This window comes from Aulonocara sp. 'chitande type north' Nkhata Bay, linkage group LG4 (genome assembly GCF_057382095.1).
Source record: "Aulonocara sp. 'chitande type north' Nkhata Bay isolate Kocher_YH1m ecotype deep benthic linkage group LG4, A_spYH_male_GT1.1, whole genome shotgun sequence".
In the NCBI taxonomy this organism is placed as follows: Eukaryota; Metazoa; Chordata; class Actinopteri; order Cichliformes; family Cichlidae; genus Aulonocara; species Aulonocara sp. 'chitande type north' Nkhata Bay.
The window spans coordinates 27,719,144-27,739,822 of NC_141347.1; the positions used below are offsets into that span (position 1 = coordinate 27,719,144).

Consider the following 20,679-nt stretch of genomic DNA (forward strand, 5'->3'; position numbering starts at 1 on the left):
GACGTGCAGTGCGCGAGCCCACCGCCTGGCCTCGTGGCCGCGTGCCCTTTAAGAGAAGCGGGAGGGGGCTCGGAGCATCTTGGCTGCGGTGTTTTTGTCTCTCTGTCAGTGAGCGCTCCTCCTGGGCCGAGGCGACAGAAAGGATTTGCGCAGGGCAGGTAAGAGCAGACAATAAGTTGACTTTCCTCTGTGCGAAAACCAGCTCGGTCTGTCTTTGTCAGCGTGTTTTGTAAATGGCTTCAGACGAGGAGCTTTCAGTGGGACTTCTTTTGTGAAGCGTCGGTCCTGCCCATTCTCCCCTCCGGTGCTCCTTCTCTGAAGTAACGGGTCCTTTATCCTCAAAAACCAACACCCAGCGTAGCTTATGGCTGGTTGTGTATTTCTGTTAAATGTTTCTGACTAATTAGCTTTTATAATTTCATATTAGTATTTATCTGCGGTTGCAGGAATGTTTGACTCTCGCGATTGGTTCTCCGGTGCGTCCTCTTTTTTGTTCACAGCATCACTGGAGGCTCACCGCGCGGGATTAACCAGATTTATCAATATTTATCAATAATTTACATCATATGGGGACTGAGAGTGCGTCTGTCACACTAACTCTGGCCTCACAACCCTAGCTTTCTTAACATTTCTGTTTATAAGCTTTGCATTTTCCATACAGCGGCTTTAATTCATTACATAGGGCTCTATTATTGTCTTGGTGGGCTTGTGGAGGGCGGGGGGTGGGGGGGTGGGGGGGGTGCCTGGAAAGCTCAACTTTTAGGCTCTTAAATCTCGCAGTATGCAACTAAACGCGACATCATTTCCAAAATAGCAAAAAAACAAAAAAGAAAGAAAGGCATTTTGGGTGTGTTTGCACTTGGCTTTGAAACTTTTTTTTAATCTCGTGCTTAATTCAGAAAATGTTGCAACAATCCAGTCAGTTTATAATTTAATTAAAAACGAAAATCTCATTTAAAAACTGTAAGGGCTCATGGGAGAGGGTGGGTCCCACGCACGCTGCAAGTTTTCATGACTTCCAGATGTTCTTCAGCGCTGCTTTTTGCCCTCAATATTTGCTGGTCTCGCCAGCTGTAGCTGGCCAGTGGTCAGTGATAAGAAGGGGGGTTATATATTAACAGGGCAAGTGGATCAAATATATACCTTTTGCTCTTTCTTTTTCTTTTTCTTTCTTGAAAGACATCTCTAACCTGAGTTCTTTCTCAAATAAACTAGAATCTCCCTGTTAATTTTTGCATTACTATATTATTTGTTTATGAATGCAGTCATTTTACTGAGAAACTTCTAGCTCAGTCAGATGTTGTTTTCATGGTGGGCAAGCAGAACTTGGCAGGATGTGGGAGTGCAGTCATCAGCCTGTTACACTACATCATACAATACACCACTGTCCTGCTGTTGTGTAATGGGTTGCTGGCTGTATTAAATCACCTACCAGCAGCTGCATGGTGCTCACGTGGTCTCTGTCCCATCTGTCATGTTATTACATGGAAAAGGTGTTGGTGCGTCATATAGAACCCATATATTATAATATAGTTAAAGAGCATTAAGGACAGACCTTAGGGATAAATTAGCTTTTGTTACAGTGGTTTAAGGCAAAATCAGAGCCCTCGTGATTGTAGGATTTATTAAGACAATAATGTGGTTTAGTTTCAGCTAAGAGGACTGCTAACTAAATATTTGCTTGTTAATTTGAGATATGTTGAGTATAAGTGCAGTAAAAGAGAAAACCCACTCTAAGGGAGTCCCCCAGACTGCATTTTATGGATCTGTGTCCAGGTTTGTCAGCAGCTGGAGTCTCCTTAAGCAGATTCTTTTTTTTCTGAGCTGGAATGTGATTGTTTCATTACAGTGTTTGGATCCGGGGGTGCAGTGGAGGAATGCAGGGCCCATAAACCCATTTGCACACTGGGCCACACGCCGGGCGTTTAAATTGTTTAGCAAGGCTAATGAAATTACACCCTGAACCTGTGTGAGACTGTTTATCACTTTCTTGGATTTTTTTTTTAACCACAGATGAGCCTTTCAGAGAAGTTTTACTGCATTTTTAATCACCTGTTATATTAAGACAGTATATCATGTTCATAAAGTCATGTGAAATAATGATGGTTTATGGCACAGGGCTCTATAATAATATTAATGGACCTTATTCATTTATGCATGCAGTTTGTTTTTAGTGTGTTATTCTTCCTTTCTAAAAAGCACCCTGGAATATGCACCATAACAACATGAATATTAAACAGGAAGTTTTGCACTAGAGTTGGATAAATATACAGCCCAGCATGAGACTGCTGTGGTCAAGACAGTGAGTTAATACTCCTACTTAACTCTGTCGATTAGGGAGAGCAGTGTAGTGAACATATGGTGAAAAGCTGGCTTTTTCTCTAATAGGGACAGTAATTTGTTATCCTGCTGAATAAGCTGACTGATCTCCTTTATTTTATTAATCACCCAGAGAAGCCAGATGGACTGTGCTGTCCAGTAAGCAACATGTGTAAAGTGCATTGGATTATTATTTTTCCCCTTGTCTGTTTTGTTTTATTTGTGTCTGTACAACCGTTGCATCAACAACTTCACCAAATCAGGAAGTAATTGATAAGATTCTCGAGAAGGAACTGCTTAACTTAGCATGGAAACCGGACTGATATGACTTCCTGCGTTCTGTTGTACCATCTGTTCACACACGCTGATCTTTTAACCCTCAAACTGCTGTGACTGGCTCTCCACCATCTCTCAATCACTGCTGTCTGGGTTTCCTCCTCTCCAGACCACCTCAGTTTCTCTAAAACAGAGCAACTCTCTGCGTCTCTGCTCAGCATCCGTCTTAATCCCCACCTCCACAACTGCTCAGGAATTTTCTCCCAAATGGCTTTTTTCCCCCCCGTGCCGCTCCTTGTCGCTCAGCCCCACCCTTGCTCAGTTTCCTGTTGGAGGTCAGCACAATGACCAATAGCGGAGAGGCGGGTGTTTACTCTGCTCCTGTTCCAGGAGTAATGTGAGCTGGCCGGCCTCTCCTTTTGGCCATAGTCTCTCTAGCACCAGACTGCTCCAGCTCCACGCCGTCTGCTCCTTCTCATCACCACTCCTTAATGTGAAAAACAGGGCTTTTTCCTAAAGGGCAAGAAGTCCTGGAGGTGACATCCCATTGGGTTATGATTTCACTGTCCCGAATTTAATGGCTACATTAGTCAAAAACCACATGTCCCACCAGCAGCATGAGTACACACTGTATGAGCATGCTGATATGAGATCATCTGACCTCGCATTTGGTGAAGGCCCTTTCTGTCATGCGGTGACATATGCTCTTCAGCCACATTACGCTGGGTGAAAAATGGCTATTGCTGCTTCTGCATTTATTATTCTTCAGCTCTTTGGGAAACATTTGTTTTAATCTTTCTGATTTATTATTCATCCAGGGCTAGTTGGCTGAATGAAGCCATCTGTGCTGCAGAATGAGGAGGAAGACAAAGAAGTCTCAGTAGATACAGCAGCATCTTTATGTGACATTTAAAAGCCTTCAGCACATCTTTTTTGAGGTCTGTGGCCTGTTACCCTGAAAAAAAACAACTCTGAACAACAATAAGCTTTATTTAGTGCAACAAAGTGCTACTTGTCTTAGGGATTCTCTCTTTTTTCTCTCTATTTTAGGAGAGGAATGTACAAATGATGGTAATCTTCTAGGTGGAGCCATGTGGGATTATGAGGAGAGGTCCTCTTGAATCGTTATTTACTCATTGTGAGGAGCGCTCTGCGGCCCCTCTGTCTGATCTGTAGATGTTTGTCCTGCGTTAGTAGCAGCACTCATTCTGGTGTCAGCGTGATTCATTCTGGTGGAGTCCAAATCTGAGAACAGGCATGTTCTTCTCATTTCAGAAGTTTCCATCTAAAACTTTCTTCCCCCTCCTTTTACAGTTTGCCTGTCTTTCCTCGAATTTCCCCTCTTTTCTGTCCCACCCTCCCTCTCTCACTGTACTCCTTTCTCCCTCTCCTACCGCTGCTACCCCCCCTTTTTTCATTTATGCTCTCTTTCTCCTTGTTACTCTTTCTCCTGGGCTGGGAGGAAGTGACTGAGTTGTTTTTGCGTCCTTGGGGAATAGAAAGATGAAGCTCCCTTTCCTGTAACCCTTTCTTCGTCAGACCTCAAATATGGTCTCCGTTTTGAAACAGACAATTAGCCTGGTATGATGACAGCAGCACGTAAACTGCCGTTCTGAGAGCTTTTCTTTGGGAGCTAAAACTTTTCAGATGAATTAAAAGCAGCTAAATCACTGGGCTTTCATATCATCTTTGCCCTTACTTGAATAAATCAAAGTAATATCTTCAACTGTGTTTGTTGATTTATGGGAGTCATCAGGCTTCAGACAGTGTTGGTGTGTTTAGGGGGTATGTGTGTTTTCATCTGTGTTCTGTGGGAGTCCATGGGAGTTCAGCTTGTCTCCTCTGTAATGTTTGGTATTTGCCATCTCCGCCAAACGCACAGTTATAACAGCCCGACATGCGCCGCTGTCTTTGATCTCATTGTTTGCGAGTAGCTTTTGGATTTGATAAATGAGGTCCCATAACTAAGGTGGAAATGTATTCATAATATGTTTTTACTTTGGTATTATTCACAGTCATCAACACATACATCTAGTTTTGTTAACTTTGGAGCCTGTTTAGATTTAGATATCAGTCACTCAGTGCAAGTCCTGCATCTTGTGTTTCCACTTTCTGTCAGTGTGTGGGTCCATAACAGGTCTTCACCAACTGTTTGTTTGTTTTGAGGCAAATTTCCTTACCACACACTCGTCCATACTCTGTCTACCGCTCCCTCTCTTTTTCTCAGAGATGCCCCTCCTTGATTTCTATTAGAACCAGCTGTGGAACTAGGGCCTGAATGAATGGCTCTTTGTGATTTGGCTGTAGTTCTAGTCTAAAAGATGTTTCTCTCCCACCAATACCCTCAGTGGTATTGGCATGGCAACACAATGAAACAATGGACAGAACAACGGCAAGCCTTGTTATGATATGACGCAAAGGTCACTCGTCGGTGTTTTTTAGGCTCTGAGAACTCCAGACAAAATGTCGACCGCACTTTCACAGCAGCCTGACTCTGTGCTGCTGGAGCCAAAGTAGGAGAATCGGCAGCAGACGCTGTCATGCAGCATGTCTGGTTGACACTCACACAGCAGTTAAGACTGTGTTGAAGGAAATGCATCATAAGGCTCATGAAATCAGTCTAGCCTTAGGTGATACAGACAGGTTCCCACTAATCCAGAGGGTGGGGGTGTTTGTGAGTGCCACTGGATTTGGGAGAGTTAGAAAACTGACACATTGCCCAATCACATGGCAGGGAGGCTCCCGCTCCCAGCCTTGAATTGATTAGAGAGCCTTGAACTGGAATGGGGTGGGGGAAATTATTTCTAGAAAGCTGTGAGAGGAGAACTTGCACATGGCTCAGGCTTCACTTATATTATGCAACAATCAGTGTGTGATTTGCATCTTATGGGTGTATGTTGTTCACATCCGGTGTGTGAGTCAAAAACACTGACACACTGGATGTGTGTTCTGTTTTGAAATGTTTGTTTCCTGCTTTGCAACCTGTGTTTACCCTCACGTCATGCCCACCTGTTATGAATCTCTGTTTATCTCTGTGTCAGCAGAGCTGCACACCCTTTCCATGATTTTACTGATGTCCCCTGAAAACTATTCCTGCATATATCCCAGTTATTGTCATTTTTCTGGACTACTAACTGATACAGTCAAAGGCAGTGGCAGCCAAAGTTCAAATTTCCTCTATTCTTATTTCCCGCAGGTGCTGACTGTAAGAGAGCAAGAAAAGGAAGGGAGAGGCAAGGGGCCTGGGGAGGAGAGATCCCATCCTCGCAGCGCAAGCAGCTGGTATGAAGTAGAAAATAAATCCCTCTTTTCCTAATTCACAAACCATTCCCAAGCTTGAGCAAAATCGCAATCACCAAAGGCTGAGAGTCAGCAGTGCAATGGAAAACTCCATAAAGATTGTCTCTGGGTGGTGGAAAGAGCGGCGGTATTTTTGACTTAGTAGTACTGAGGTTTAATCCTTTGTAATGGCAATAATAATAAGGTGACTCAATGAATGGAAGCAATGAGTTTGATAAACTAGGGAGAACAGACCTTGAAATGAAGCTTGGCATTTTAAAATTACTCATCACGGTGGTCTCAGTCTTCTGAGGGAATGTTTATCCACACTGTAACTCAAACCGAGTTTTAACCCTTTTAATACCATGCTGGAGTTTGGTCTGCATAGAAAGGAGTAAACCCGAAACTTTCATGCACATAGAGGAAAAAATCTTTTTCAGTGGTGAGTACGAGTAGTCAATTAAGCTACAGCATTATGCAGTTACTCTCGTGACATCCTACAGGACATACCACAGACGCGTAATTTGTGCTGGATGACCTGCATCTTACCCCCCCAGGGGTTGTCTTAATCTTAATAGCAGGGAATAGAGGGGAGAGACCAGACCATGCTAGCTTCCTCTAGCATGGTATGCAGCTCTATGAAGGAGGTAGGGGGGAGTAATGGGGGCAAACCATGTGTCCTAGATGGAGGCTGGCTGGGGAGAGTTGTGCTGGGGAAGGGCAAATGCTGGTTTCTGTTCAGATGTCATCTCAAAGGAACTCTGTTTAAACCAGAGAGACGGAGAGGAAGGTCAGCCACTCCACCCCAGCCATACTCACACACTCAGTGGAATACGTGCACACACATTAGCACATATGAAACACTCTGCTGTTGTTGTAGGAGCCTGATAGTGGAAAATAATCAGTTTAAATAAGAAGATTTCAGAATTTTGGAATTTGTTCAGGGTAATTAGTTTGAAACGAGTATGCCGTCAAGGGTGTCCCTTAAGCCCCACTTTACATTTTGCACTTTGCATTATTTATAGAGCTTCTTGCTCAAGTAATTAGAAAACACATTGGAATAACAGCAAATTTACTTACAGGGATAAAACAAGTTTTTATTCATGATGCAAATTAAACATACACTAGACCCAAAATATGTGTTTATAAAGCTATATTTTATCAACGCTAATTTTATAAACTCAGCAGAAAAAAATAGTATTATATATACCTAGGTATCACTATACAAGAGAATCTAAACAACATCAAATTTAAATTATTGTTTTATGCTAAAAGAAATAAAAGTAGACCGTGAACGATGTGCTCCCTTAATTTGTATAATAAAGTAGAAATTGTGAAAATTTGATTTTATTTCTTCTGCTATTCCTTTTTCAGTCCGTACCAGCAGAGATATTAATAAAACAGATTAATAAATGGAAATGAATACCTGTAGGATAGGGCAGGGTAATAAGTCTAGAGTAAAATTTAAAATACTACAGCTAGGAAAAGAAAAAGGTGGAATGTTCCTGCCATGGTTGAAGGACTATTGTAGAGCAACACAGTTACAGTATTCATTCTGCTGGTGCAACAGTGGGTATGGTGCAAAAATGGAAAGGTTAAGAATTAAGCCAGTTGAGTGTCATCCTACAATCTGTGGTAGGTGAGATAAACAAGTACCTAAATAAATTAAGTGATCTGACAGAAGTATTGTTAAATATATTGTTTAATTAATGTAAGAGGAATAACTGTTCTTAAGATTTTTGGAATATAGTGAAGATTTTAAACGAGTATAATTCGGACTTGAAGTTTAGAGACTGGACCTGGAAAGGCATTACATCATATCTGTTATTTCAGCCAATACAGATCTCAAAAGTTTTCAACTTCTTAGTGAAACCTGCAATTTACATGAGGTCATCATAAATATTTTTTTATTGATGTTACCCAGAATTTGTTCATATATGCAGTGTCTTGGGAAAAAATTCCGCCTTATACATCAAGGTCAAATCAAGGAACAAATACAACACTAACAGGTGAAGATAGGTTATATAAATAAAATAAAATGACAGCACCTTTATTTAATAATTCATTTTTTTATAACCCCAAAAAGAAAACATCAACAAAGGGGCAGATCTGGAATCTGGACACTGCTGGATACAATGTGATATTACAATGGCTGATCATTATCACATGTTTTCTAATTGTCCAGCAAAACAATCTTACTGAGCAAAGACAGTAACATAAATTAAACTCATAATAGGTTTTGAGCTTGACTATACTCTCGATATCATATATTTAGGTAATCGACCAAATGACTTGTACATTTGAGGCAAATATAGCCATGAAGTATTGCTTAGTGCCAGTAAAAAGGCAATAACAAAGAAGTGTCTGGACAAGAACCACTTACAGGGGAGTGCTTCCTTGCTATCATAAAAGAAATATCCGAAAGGAAAAACTTATCATCTCTGCTCATTAAATTGGCTGTTATTTATGAATGGTAGTTTTACACAGGGAAAACTACTCTCCTGTGTCTGGGAGTTTTTTTTTCCATGGTACCTATAGTTTTGGAAATTAGGCATTGCTCATACAGGATTTTTATATTTGCACGTCAGATGTATGCTGAATGGATCAGGCCCTCTGGCCTCATCCGTGAACTGGATAAAGTTGATGGACTATTGGATATTCATCTACGTTTTTTATTAGGTGTTCATCAGCAGGTGTCTGGGTTGACCCTTCCTTTTTTTTTTTTTCTTTTTCCCTCTGGGACTAATCGTACAAATAACCATCACCATGTAGTCAGCTATTGATTGTGTGCATTTTAATGATTTACCCGTAGTAACCTGATTTTTTTCTGTTCTGTCTCTCTATGCTTGTTTGCTTCTTCAGAGCAAAATTATAAAAATAAAGTGGAATTTGAAGGGAAGTCGAGTAGACGACATCAACCAGTCTGCTTGGCAGGCATGTTAGGTTGCAAAACTACATACTCTAATTATATCTCATCGGCTGTCCCCTGTCAGTGCTGCCCTCCACCCTGTACGCATATTCTCTCACACAGTCTGTTTTTTTGCAACCACGCCTCTATGTCCTACTCTCACTTTCTCACATATGTAGTCATTCCCAGACCGCACTGTACACCAGACACTGTACACCATCAGTCTGACACTTTCAATGGAGATAAACAGACACTTAAACTGTAGGCTGAAGGCAGGCAGCCAAATTCTTCATCTTTTTTAAAGGCTCTGCAATATTAGTCAAGATTTGTCTTTTTTTCTCCACTTTCTCATATGCAAGTTAAAATTTTATATCTGGGGCATAAAGTCCTCATGTGTAAGCTGAAGGATAGTTGGCTTCATTTTAAATTAGATTAACCAGTGTGATTCTTCCTTACCACCATGGTGCCAATCTTAAAATGGGTTTGGGTTTGCATGCAGTCTGTATTTCACGGCCCAATAGTGTGTGGCAATCTTGGAATGAGAGGGTGATGAAAGGGTACAGATAAGCAGAATCACATCGAGAAATTAAACTGACTAAAGCACTTCAAAAATACCATGTCAATTTAGTCAGTGTTTCCAAGTGTCCTACTTTTCACAAACGAGCAAGCACGGGCTAGGGTCACAAGATAGATGGAGAGAGAGAGCGAGAGCGAGAGAGGAAGAGAAAAAACAAAAAACAGCTTTAGACTGAGGCAAATATAGTTTGCACTTGAAAACAAAGTGGTTTGCAGCGCAGACTTCTGTTCCTATCTTATCAAAGCCATAGTATATAAAGATGTTCAACTGACTAATGCTGTGGACGGCTTAAAGATTTCCACAGTTCCCACAAAGTGATGACCTAGAAAGTTAATCTTTTCCAAGCACACACCAACTCAGAGGCATGGCATTAGGGTTTCTACATTTTTGCTGGCAGTGTGTTGCTCTCTGTGGAGGGAAAGGCTTAGTCTTTTGTTTATAAAGAGTCAAAATCCATATGTTACCTTTGGTAAAATGCAAGTTCTCAGCAATTCACTGTGTGTTTTGGCTGAATTAAAAAGCATCTAAGTGTGCAGAGGAAAAGAAAGGGACTAGCTGAAACCTTCTGATCATCAGCTGATGCTTAGAGGGGTAAAACGGGAGCAGAAGAAAGGACAAATAGAGAAGAAGCCAGAGATGGAAGAAGTGCAGGAGAGAAAGAAGAGAGAGTGTCTGTAAATCCTAATGTGAGAGGCGAAGTAAGTGCGCACAGATGATTCCTAATAAGGCTGTAACTGGCAAATCTCTGTCCTAGAATTAGCTGCCAGGAAACTTTCCCCCTGTAACTTCTCTTCTCTGAATGCTATGAACAGAAACAAATATACAACTGACAGTGGCCCAATATGCTCAAAAAAATGGAAGGATAAAATAAGGAATGGAGGCAGGCGGGTAGAAAGGCTAATGCTATTTCTGACCATTATACAGAGAGAGCAATGCAGTCAAAAGCGGTAATTATTTCTGGACACACTATGTCATGCAGACTTTACAGTTAACTTAAGATATTAAGATATTTGAATACTGATTCTGTTAGGTTTTAGTTGGATGTAGACAGTTGTGTATTACTGCATTGATTGCATCTTTATAATTAATGCAAGAAAAGCCACTTTTACAAACACCTTAAAATACTCACCAAAAGACTCAAAACAACAAAAACTTCCACAAATCCACTACAAACTGGACCTGGGAGCAATATGCTTATTTGCACACTTAATCACATAGTTACTGAACACACATCTAAATTATACTGTATTTGCATATTTTGCATCTTGCACATGTCTCACATGTCCTGTCTTGTCTACAATATCCTGACCATAACTTGAACCTGGTATTCAACACCTACTGCACAATCCACTTCGTATTGTCTCTGTTCTGTCTTTGTTTATGGTACAGTTTGTATTGAATAGTTATTATTATAGTATTGTATAGTTAGCAATTAGTACCTTTTTATCCCTTAATTTTACCCAAATTTAGCATATTATTTATTTGTAATTCCTAGTTTTATATCTCTTGGAGATATATCTTTTATATACTTATAGATGCACCATGGGGGGCTTGGGGTGAAACAGCATTGCAGTACTCTGTATACTGTGTATATTGTTGTAAAGCTCTTGAAATCTTGAATCCTTTGTTATTTATAGAAATGCTTAGTGTACAGTATGTTTAATTTCAACACTTTTGTCTCCCTACAGGTGAGGTGTTTGTGTGACTGTCTGAAAAGCAGCCACAGGCGCATTATGGCACAGGTGCTGCATATGGACCCCGGCTTCCCAGGTGCGCCCTCTATTTTTAATTCCTTATAATGATCAACATAAAAATGATGATAGGTTAATGCTTTTGTTAGGATTTAAACTATCACACAACTGGCATGTATTTTAACTGTAAGATTGTGTCATAATGAACTCCAACAATCCACTTTGTGCCTAATTTGGTGATGAATTCTGAGTACATTTATAACTGTGGAGTAGCTGATGCTTTTTTCTGAAGTCTGAACCCAAGATTAGATGCAGATTTCCGTTTGTTTAAAGTTTATTTCCTTCCCCTGCAGGGAAACTCAACCCACCTGCCCCCCCTTCCCTGCACGCCAAAGAACAGGAGGCACCCTACTCAGTGGAGACCCCCTATGGCTACCGTCTGGACCTAGACTTCCTCAAATATGTTAACGACATAGAGAAGGGGAACACTATCAAGAAGGTGCCTGTCCAACGCCGGCCACGCTATGGCTCTTTGCCCCGTGGCTATGGCTACGCTGGCTCCTGGTGGACCTCCACAGAGTCTCTCTGCTCCAATGCCAGCATGGACAGCCGGCATTCCTCTTACTCCTACTGTGCCCCAGGCTACCATACATCACAAAGGCCCAGCTTCAGCACTGCCCGGGTGGAGAAGACTCTGTTGGATGCTCGCAGGAAGCTGGAAGAAGAGAAAGAGGGACGGAGATTCTCCAATCTTGGCAGCATGCACAGCAGTGTAGTTGGCTCTAACACCTCCATCAGCAGCGCACACAGCTTCAACCGGTCACAGGGTGGAGGTGGATCTTTCACTCCCATGAGCTCTGGCCTGTCCACCCCAGTAACTCCAACCCCAGCTCACTTGCAACATGTCAGGGAGCAGATGGCTGCAGCCCTGAGAAAGATAAGGGAGCTAGAAGAACAGGTGAAAACAATCCCTGTGCTCCAAGTTAAAATCTCAGTGCTGCAGGAGGAGAAACGGCAGCTCAGTGTCCAGCTGAAGAGCCAGAAGTTCCTGGGCCACACTCTGGGGTTCAACCGAGGTCGTCCCAGAGGGGAGCTCTATATTGACATCCCTGAAGAAGACATGAGCACTGGAAAGGGGAGCAACAACAATAAGCCAGCAGGGTCACTGTCCCCCACCACACCTGATGGGTCCAAGCAAGACTCAGGGTGTGAGATTGAGGACACAGTGATTGTGAGTGGAGTGCGACCAGATGCAAAGCGGGAAGTGCGCACCATTGGCGTGGGACCAGAGGACTCAAGAGGAAGTCGTCATGTGGGGGTCTGGGTTCAAGAGAAGGATCTGGGACTGCTGCCTGAGACAGAAGTCCTCAAAAATCAAGTGGGTCAGCTTGAGGGTCAACTACAGAGGACAATGCAGGAACTACAGGCTGCACAGCAGCAGGTGGCAGGAGTCCAGAAGGGCCCTCAGGCAGAGCATCCAGTCATAGCAACGAGCCTGGGCTGGCAGGAGCCTCAAGGCTGCAGCCTGCATACACTAGTCAGCTTCACACAGCAACGACACCAGAGGGACCAGAGAACTGTAGGAATTCAGGTGTACACACTGGAGCAGCCTACTGTGGTAGAGGTGGGAACACTGCTCCGAGCAGAGACCTGCAGCTCCCCCCCCATTCAGCCAGCTGCTGGAGGCGTGGAAGACCACCAAAGAGGGCGAATTGAAGGTCTGTTACTGAGACTTTATGAGCTTAAACTGGAGAGTCTGATGCAGTCCAATGCAAGAGCATTTTGTGAAACCTGTGCAAAAGGTTTCCCAGATATGAATTATGCTTAGTCCTAAACTGAAAGGAAAAAAATCACCAAGGATCTGTTCTTAAAAAAAAGTGTGTGTGTGTTGGGCGGGGGTTGGTCTAAGGCTAGACTTAATCATTGTCTGAGAAACTGAGTCTGTCACCCTCAAATATATGTTTTTACTGAAAGCTGAAAAGTCGCAAATACTTCTATATTTAATATATTTAAATTTTAACTGGAGGGGTTTGGAATGCTGCATTACTGCTGGATTGTACTGCATCAGACTGTATCTTTGCAATAACAATTATTTATTGCATTACTGCACAAAAAGACTGATTAGTTAGCTTTGAAATGTTGTCTGTCTCTCTCCCTCAGATGCTCCAGTTGAGTTGCCGATTGCAGTCAGCTCTAAGCAGGTACGCGATGTCTTGAAGAGCAGGTTGTCCACCTCAGTACCTGTAGCTAATCCTGCCATTGCTGTTGCATCTGATGATCAGATTGTGCATAATAAGGAAGAAGCAAATGATTCTATCCAATCACAAGAAGGCTTACCTAAGACAGGTATGTGATTTTTAAACTAGTGTCTTCTGACCACATCATGCTCCCACTGTATGAATAATTGCTGGTATCTTTTCTAGCTTCATCTCCCCAATTGTCTCTGAGATCAATTATGAAGCGGAAAGCAGAAGGTGAACCAGGCTCGCCCTCTACGAAGAAAAACCTACAGTTTATTGGAGTCAATGGAGGGTAAGTGTTAGTTATTGCATAGCAGCAGTCGGCTATTTTCATCCACTGAGTACCGTGTCAAGGGAATGTTGTCAGCATAAGGTTAAGTAAAAAGGTAAAAGAAGAAGCAGAAATGTACTCCCTGTGTCACCTGCAAAGACTCTGAGCTGTTTGAGCAGAGTGAAAATTGTTCGTGTCTTACAGCTACGAGTCCACATCCTCAGAAGATAGCAGCAGTGAGAGCTCAGATGAGGGGAGTGACTCTAGTGAATATCATGAAGCCAGAGAAAAACTTCCAGAGTCTACAGTCCAGCACCAGCAGACAATACACAACAAGGATTCCAAGCAAGAAGAAAGCACCAGTGTACCTCAGCAAAATGCTGTCAAACTACCAGCTGCCATTCCAGACTCAAGTCCCAGCCAGTCTGCAGCTGTAGACACAATGCCATCAAACAAAGCACCTCAGTCACCAGCGACAGACACTGTGGTGCAAAAATGTGCCTCACAGCCACCAGCATCAGACCACGCCATACCTCCTCCATGTTCATCAAATGATTCTGAGACTGTCAAACAATCATCAGAAAAGCACAAACAGGTCACCTCCACACCAGTTAGCACTGAATCCACTCCTGAGCAGAAGGCTTCACTTACCTGTTCTTCATCACCTGGCCTCACTAAAATCAGTGATAACGCCCAGCAGCGGTACAGCGTCCAGTCAGAGTGCAAACCAGCAGATGAACGTATTTCAAATGAGACTGCGACAGCGCCTTCAAAACAAGTCAGGTAAGTGTACACAGAGTCTGTCTGTGAGGATTAAAGGATCTATGAACATCTGAGAGTGATGTTGTCTCCTTATCTGCCACAGACTGGAGCTGACTGACAGCCTGATGTTAGCTCTGCATGCCCTGCAGAAAGCCCTGGGGGAACCTAATGCCTTCAGCCAACAAGGAGCAGTACGTGTTGAGTCTAATTCACATTTCTCCACATTTCTTCACATTTCTTCTGTCGTTACTTCTTTCTAGGAAATTCAGAAGGTTCACTTTTAAAATAAATGACATAGACCAACCTCAAACAAGGAGGCACAGCTACCCACAAACTGTGCACACTCAATAATTTAATTTAGAATATATTTTACTTTAGTTTGCCAACTCTAAATATTTACTAAAGCATAGCTTAAGATATTTGATTATCTGCATGTTTGATTCAGGAAAGAGTTTATGCCGGATGCCCTTCCCATTTATCCTGGCTTGGGAACGGCACTAAGACTACACTGGATTGTTGCACCCCATGTCTGGAATAAGACTAAGTTAAAATAAGAAAATTCTTAACTTTGGTTTCATAATTTTTGCAAGTAATGAAAGATCAAACAACACATTAACTCAAGGCTTCTCCTGAGGTTTGGTTTCACATTTTTGATGTCGTCGTTGCTCTTGCATTTCTCCAGCCATCTGTCAAATGTTTATTTGCCTTAACAGTCCTCATTGTGTCTGATCTCAGAGGGCAGCTTACACCACAGTGCTGCAAGAGTGGCTACGTGTGTCCTGCCACAAAACGGCCGACACAGCTGTTGTCAAGGCCTACATGGACACTTTCGCCTCAATCTCCCCTCAGCTGCTGGAGTTTGTCATAAATATGGCTGACGGCAACGGGAATACAGCCCTTCACTACACTGTCTCCCACTCCAACTTCCCCGTGGTGAAACTTCTGCTGGACACTGGTGAGTTCTGTGCTTTTATGAGAAAACAACAGAGGCGCTGGAGAAAATTTTGATATTAAGCGAAGTAAAATCTCATAAGACTGAAGAGTCAATGTAAAGTCTTATGGTTATTTTTTATTATGATAATCTCTACAATTTAAGAAATAAGTCATATTAAATTATTAATGGTAACGATCCCTTTTACTTTGTTGTGCTGCTGTTATATCACCTGTCAAATTGATTGGCCTCTTTACCTGACAGGCTTGTGTAACGCTGACAAGCAGAACAAGGCGGGCTACACAGCCATCATGCTGACGGCTCTGGCTGCCTTCCACTCCGACAGTGACCTTCAAACTGTCCTGCAGCTGCTGCGCACAGGGGATGTCAATGCCAAGGCCAGCCAGGTGCGCCCTCTACTGCTCATTAGTTTTTACTGCGTCTCCACACACACACAAAAATCCCCCATTGTCATGCATTAGTGCAGGACTAGGACTGCATAAAATGTCTTATGTTTCAAAAACTGTAATCATTACAAAAAGTACAAGAGTAAAAACTTTGTAGACAGCTGACCCATGGCCAAGTGCTTCACAAAAGTTGTCACAACAGCGACACTGTGTGGACAGTTAGAAAAGTACAAAACTGTAAAACTTTCATAGCCTCCCACTGGTTGTTACCCAAACAAGAAGTGGTAACCAGATCCCAACAAACTAAATGTGCGTTTTATTGAAATATTTCTTTGTCAAGGAAAATGTGGTGCACGATACTAACCCTGGGAGGCATTTAGCATGTGAAGGACATATTTTATTTTAATCCAATTTCTCAAGACAATGAGCTGATATTTCTACTTCTTTTTTTTTTACTTCCACGTATTTTTCTGTTTATTCCACCTTTAACACTGTAAGCATCTGATTATCATTTGGCTTTCAGAGGAATACATCCATTAACAGGGACATTTTTTATAAAACTGACAAATTTCTGGAAAATATTTCATGCACCAGTTTTACCCAGTTATTTAGAATTTTCAGTCTTTATTTGTCTGAAACTTTTTTTGTGACATTTTGGCAAATATTCCAGAAAAATCTGAATACCTTGTGATTTTGTGTGGATATACAATTTACCACCTTGGGCATAGTGCAGGTAGCAAAAGCCAGTGACATGCATGAGACCAGTGATTATAGTCTTTGTTGCTTTCCTTACAGTCATTCAGTAAAAGCCGCTCTAACTAATTAAGTTTGGAGCAATGTGGGATATGACAACAGGGGATAAAAGTTGTGAATTTCTATGAAGCCAATGTAGAAAAAACAGCCAGTCTCATTCACTCATCTGGTTTGATTCCTGTTAGCAATCACATTGCAATTGCTCTAGAAACTAGACCGTCTTCTTACAAGTGATTTTAAGAATTCTGCTCAAAATGTATCTGCTGCACCATGTACACAAATGCAGTCTCAATGTGTCCACAGTTTGGTTAAAAAATTAGGGTAACAGTAATTTTAACCAATGTGTGTTTTGTAGGCTGGACAGACAGCGCTGATGCTGGCAGTCAGTCATGGTAGAGGGGACATGGTGCGAGCGCTGCTGTCCTGCGGGGCACAAGTTAACATCCGCGATGACGACGGCTCCACTGCACTCATGTGTGCCTGTGAACATGGTCATGTGGACATTGTGCGTCAGCTGCTATCAGTGCCAGGATGTGATGCCACTCTCACCGATAATGTAAGAATTCCAGTTCGGTCTGTGGTTATGCGAACTCCTTCCCAAAACCAGCGTCTCACCAACATTTTCTCATTGTATTAAACAGGATGGCAGCACTGCTCTGTCCATTGCCCTTGAAGCCAGTCAGAATGACATCGCTGTGCTTCTGTATGCTCACCTCAACTTTGCAAAGCCTCCATCCCCTGTGAGTATCTAAATATGCTGCTAAGACACAAAGTAGCCCTTTCACACCAACATTCAACAATCCAAGAAATGTGTCATGGAAGTGATTGCCACTTTCTATGGCTAATAGCACACGGATAATTATGTAATATTCTTGTTTGCATGCAACCCATCCAAACTGGATTTTGTCACATATTGAGCCATGCAAAATACAACCTCTGTCAATTATTCCTCCAACCAGTTTCTTTAAAATAAGCCTCCTTCCCACATCTGGGCAGTGTTGCAATGTTTGCGTGTTTTCAAACACGTGTTGATATGCAAGAGTTGCATATGGTTTACTGCATACCTACAGAAATTAAAGTTGGCTTTGGGTTGAGCAAAAATAGCAAACAAGCAAATCTGTTTAAGCCAGAAACCAATTACCCACAAGCTTGCAGCTGTCAAACAAGTCACTGCCTTAGAATAAGTACACATTCTCACCTAATGTGGGCTTTATGGTGTATGTTTGTGCAGCTCTTTGGCTAAACAGAACGAGAGATGCATAACTTTGTCATATAATTTGACTTCTACCTGCTCCCCAACAAAACCTAAACTTCACTCATTCTTTTAAGTTTATTTTTTTAAGTTTCCATAAGTGACAGCACATTGCTGAAACATGCAGACATGAGTCTGCTCATGTTTCTCTATCCTACCAACCATCTGCACTCGTCTTTCAGGTATGAATCACTATCCCAGCCTCTCAGCTGGCTATTAGTTTGTATATAACACAAAGTTGACCGTAAACAGGCAAGGTGTGTCATAAACTAGTATATAAACCCCCAAGTGATGGACAAATTCCAGATGTGCTTTATGCATTTTATTTCACAACCTGGCTAATAAACTACAACAAGCACTAACAAAGGGAATTTTTGGAAAACTGTAATTAACTATCAGGAATGTGTGATTACATGTAATGTAAATGTGTATGTTTGGATGACTGGTAATGTATGTTGAAATCAAAAGAAGGGAACCCAAGGACCAAGCTGTAGCTCAACCAGTTAGTCATAGCCTGAGCACACCTGGCCCTGTGTTGCTCATCCAGGTAATTACTCTCAGTCAGCTCTTTCAGGACAAAGCACAGCATGATCAAAACAAAGCAGAGTCACCTAGTGAACAGAAGGCCCAGGAGACAGTACAGTGTCTAAAGAATGCCCCTAACATATGAGTAATTCCATATCTTAACAAGAACATGCTTCAGTGGGATTAATTCTTAATATACAAACAGGATGTGTGGTTTCAACGACACATACTCAAATATAATATATTTTGTATTTAAAATGGTAATGTAATATTAATTTGCATGTAAATGTAGTGATCAAGAGGTGCTTTACATGAACAGAAACCACTCCTGGAAGAGAAAATACAGGGGAAATATGATGCACTTAAACAGTAAAAGGATCTAAACCTGAGATTTTTCTTGGATTGGCAGTAGCTGTTATTTTAACTTCACAAAATGTTCATTTCTTCCCAGTGTTAGGTTCATGGGTTCAGAGAGAGTGATAAATGGGTTATTGCTGTAGTGGCAACAATGTGCACTGATCTGGTGAAACAATTTGAGCTGTGGGAAGTGACTGAAAAAAGGAGAACATAGATGCAAGCAGTAGAAATGAGTTTCCTATGAAGGGTGGTGGGTTATCTCTTAGAGGTAAAATGAGCTTGGTCATCCAGGAGGGGCTCAGAGTAGAGTTGCTACTCCTTCCAAAGTATTTGGGGCATGGGGAAAAGCCCCGGGGCAAACCTAGGACACACTGGGGAGACTACATCTTTCCGCTGGCTTACCTTGGGTACCCTGATGGATGGATGGATTAACCATGATGAATTTGATAAAAAAATTCTAAACTATAATTTGGTTACTTTTTTTTTTTACTTGTCCAGGTTTCCCCCAAGTCTCCGCTCTTGGGCTCCTCTCCTCCTGCTGGTGAACTAAAGTAAACCACACGCCTACTGCTCAGCTACACAGCCAATCCACAGATGTTTATTCATCTATGTACTTAAAGGAAACATCAAGTTTGTTTGTGTGTTTGTTTTCACCCTGAATAATTTAATTATGTGCAGATAATTACGTGAGAGCTCGCACCATTGTTACTCATTGCTTATCGTACACAGTGGTCTTACTTTAATCCCAGTGGTGGTTGGAAAAGTGTGAAACTGAACATTGAATGGATTTCGTTCTAGTTTTGCAACAATCCAGTTGTCAGCACTGTTTTTACAAATCCAAACTGTTCACCGCATTTCACTATACGTTCAATATTTATGCACTCGTTCTGTAATTCCATATCAGTTTTATATAAGTTGGCTCATAGAGCAGTGTGTTTTCATTGTACCATAGGTGTTTCACAGTAGCATCGTTTTGTGTGACCATCACAGTCATTTGGAATAACTGAAGCCACCCCTCTCGTGGGTAAGTGTCCTTGCATCAACTAGCTCATTGGTGCTACAAAATATAACACTCCAATAGTCTGTTGATATTTATACACAAGATTTATTTACTTGAGAGTATTTTTGATATTGATTTTTTTTAATCATTCTGACTTAATTCAGGACCTCGTGGTTTTATTTCCCAGGTGTTGGTTAACTTTACACCTTTTTAACCAGTTTTATGTGTTTATCACATTCCCCAAATCAAACCCAAAGATGTCTGTTTCACATCACCTCTTTTTAAAGCTGCTTATTGTGGTAATAATGTTAACACAGGTGGTGTTAAAGAGGAGAGAGGTTACCATTGTTCTCTGATGGCTGCGGTACTATGGTCTTTGTATTTTTATATGTGAAGGTTTTTCGGATGGTTGATTAGAGGGTATCTGTGTTTGTGATGTGTGCTCATAAAATTTAACAAGACTTTGTTGAGAGAGCGCTGGTGAAGCCAGTGAGATTTGTCAGGGAACCAGAAAGTAAGTGATTTTGGTCTTAAAAGGGCGTGCCATGTAAGATAGGAATATTAAAATAATATATGTCAGTGTAAACTGGTAATAATTATGCCTGAAATCGAACTCCTTGAACTAAAGTGCATAGGCTATTGATGTCAAAATTTCTATTACTTTTTAAAGATGTTTTACCAATTTTCATATTCACTTTTAAGCAAATTTTTTATAAATTTCAATTTTTTTAAGTATCTATCTTTTATACATTTGGAGTTTTTAAGCTCACGCCTGCGTTATGTAATCACACAGCTCTGTAGTTAATGTTTTATGATGGTTTTATGAAAATGCTAGATTGTGTGTCTCTTCTTCTAATTTGTGCATTTTGGAAAATAATAAATAAATGTGGACCACATGTTTTGTTGTCTTGTAAGTTCCACTCAGTCATGTAAAAACAAGGTAAAAACAGTTTGCATATAGAACCCCACAGGTTCCACTAGAGGGAGTCCTAACGCAAACAACTGGGGCTGGTCTCTTTTGTTTTCTTGGCCTTTTTAAAAAAATACAGTTTAATTGTGTTTTTCAGCTCTGAAAATCCTACGTGGTTTTGATGAAGTTATGAGTGCTCTGAAAAAAAAGCTATATAAAGA

At 41.5% G+C, this 20,679-nt stretch overlaps 1 protein-coding gene across 1 annotated transcript; it reads left to right on the forward strand.

Moving 5' to 3' along the window:
• The first annotated feature begins 22 nt into the window (after positions 1 to 22).
• kank2 (KN motif and ankyrin repeat domains 2) lies at positions 23 to 20,444 on the forward strand. Its single transcript, XM_086289599.1, has 13 exons — positions 23 to 158; positions 5,792 to 5,877; positions 11,048 to 11,129; positions 11,404 to 12,768; positions 13,211 to 13,396; positions 13,474 to 13,582; positions 13,766 to 14,344; positions 14,427 to 14,514; positions 15,059 to 15,278; positions 15,519 to 15,661; positions 16,770 to 16,970; positions 17,056 to 17,154; positions 19,047 to 20,444. Exons 3-13 carry the CDS (start codon positions 11,093 to 11,095, stop codon positions 19,101 to 19,103), a joined length of 3,084 nt encoding a protein of 1,027 aa, XP_086145725.1. The 5' UTR covers positions 23 to 158; positions 5,792 to 5,877; positions 11,048 to 11,092; the 3' UTR covers positions 19,104 to 20,444.
• Positions 20,445 to 20,679: the final 235 nt, after the last annotated feature.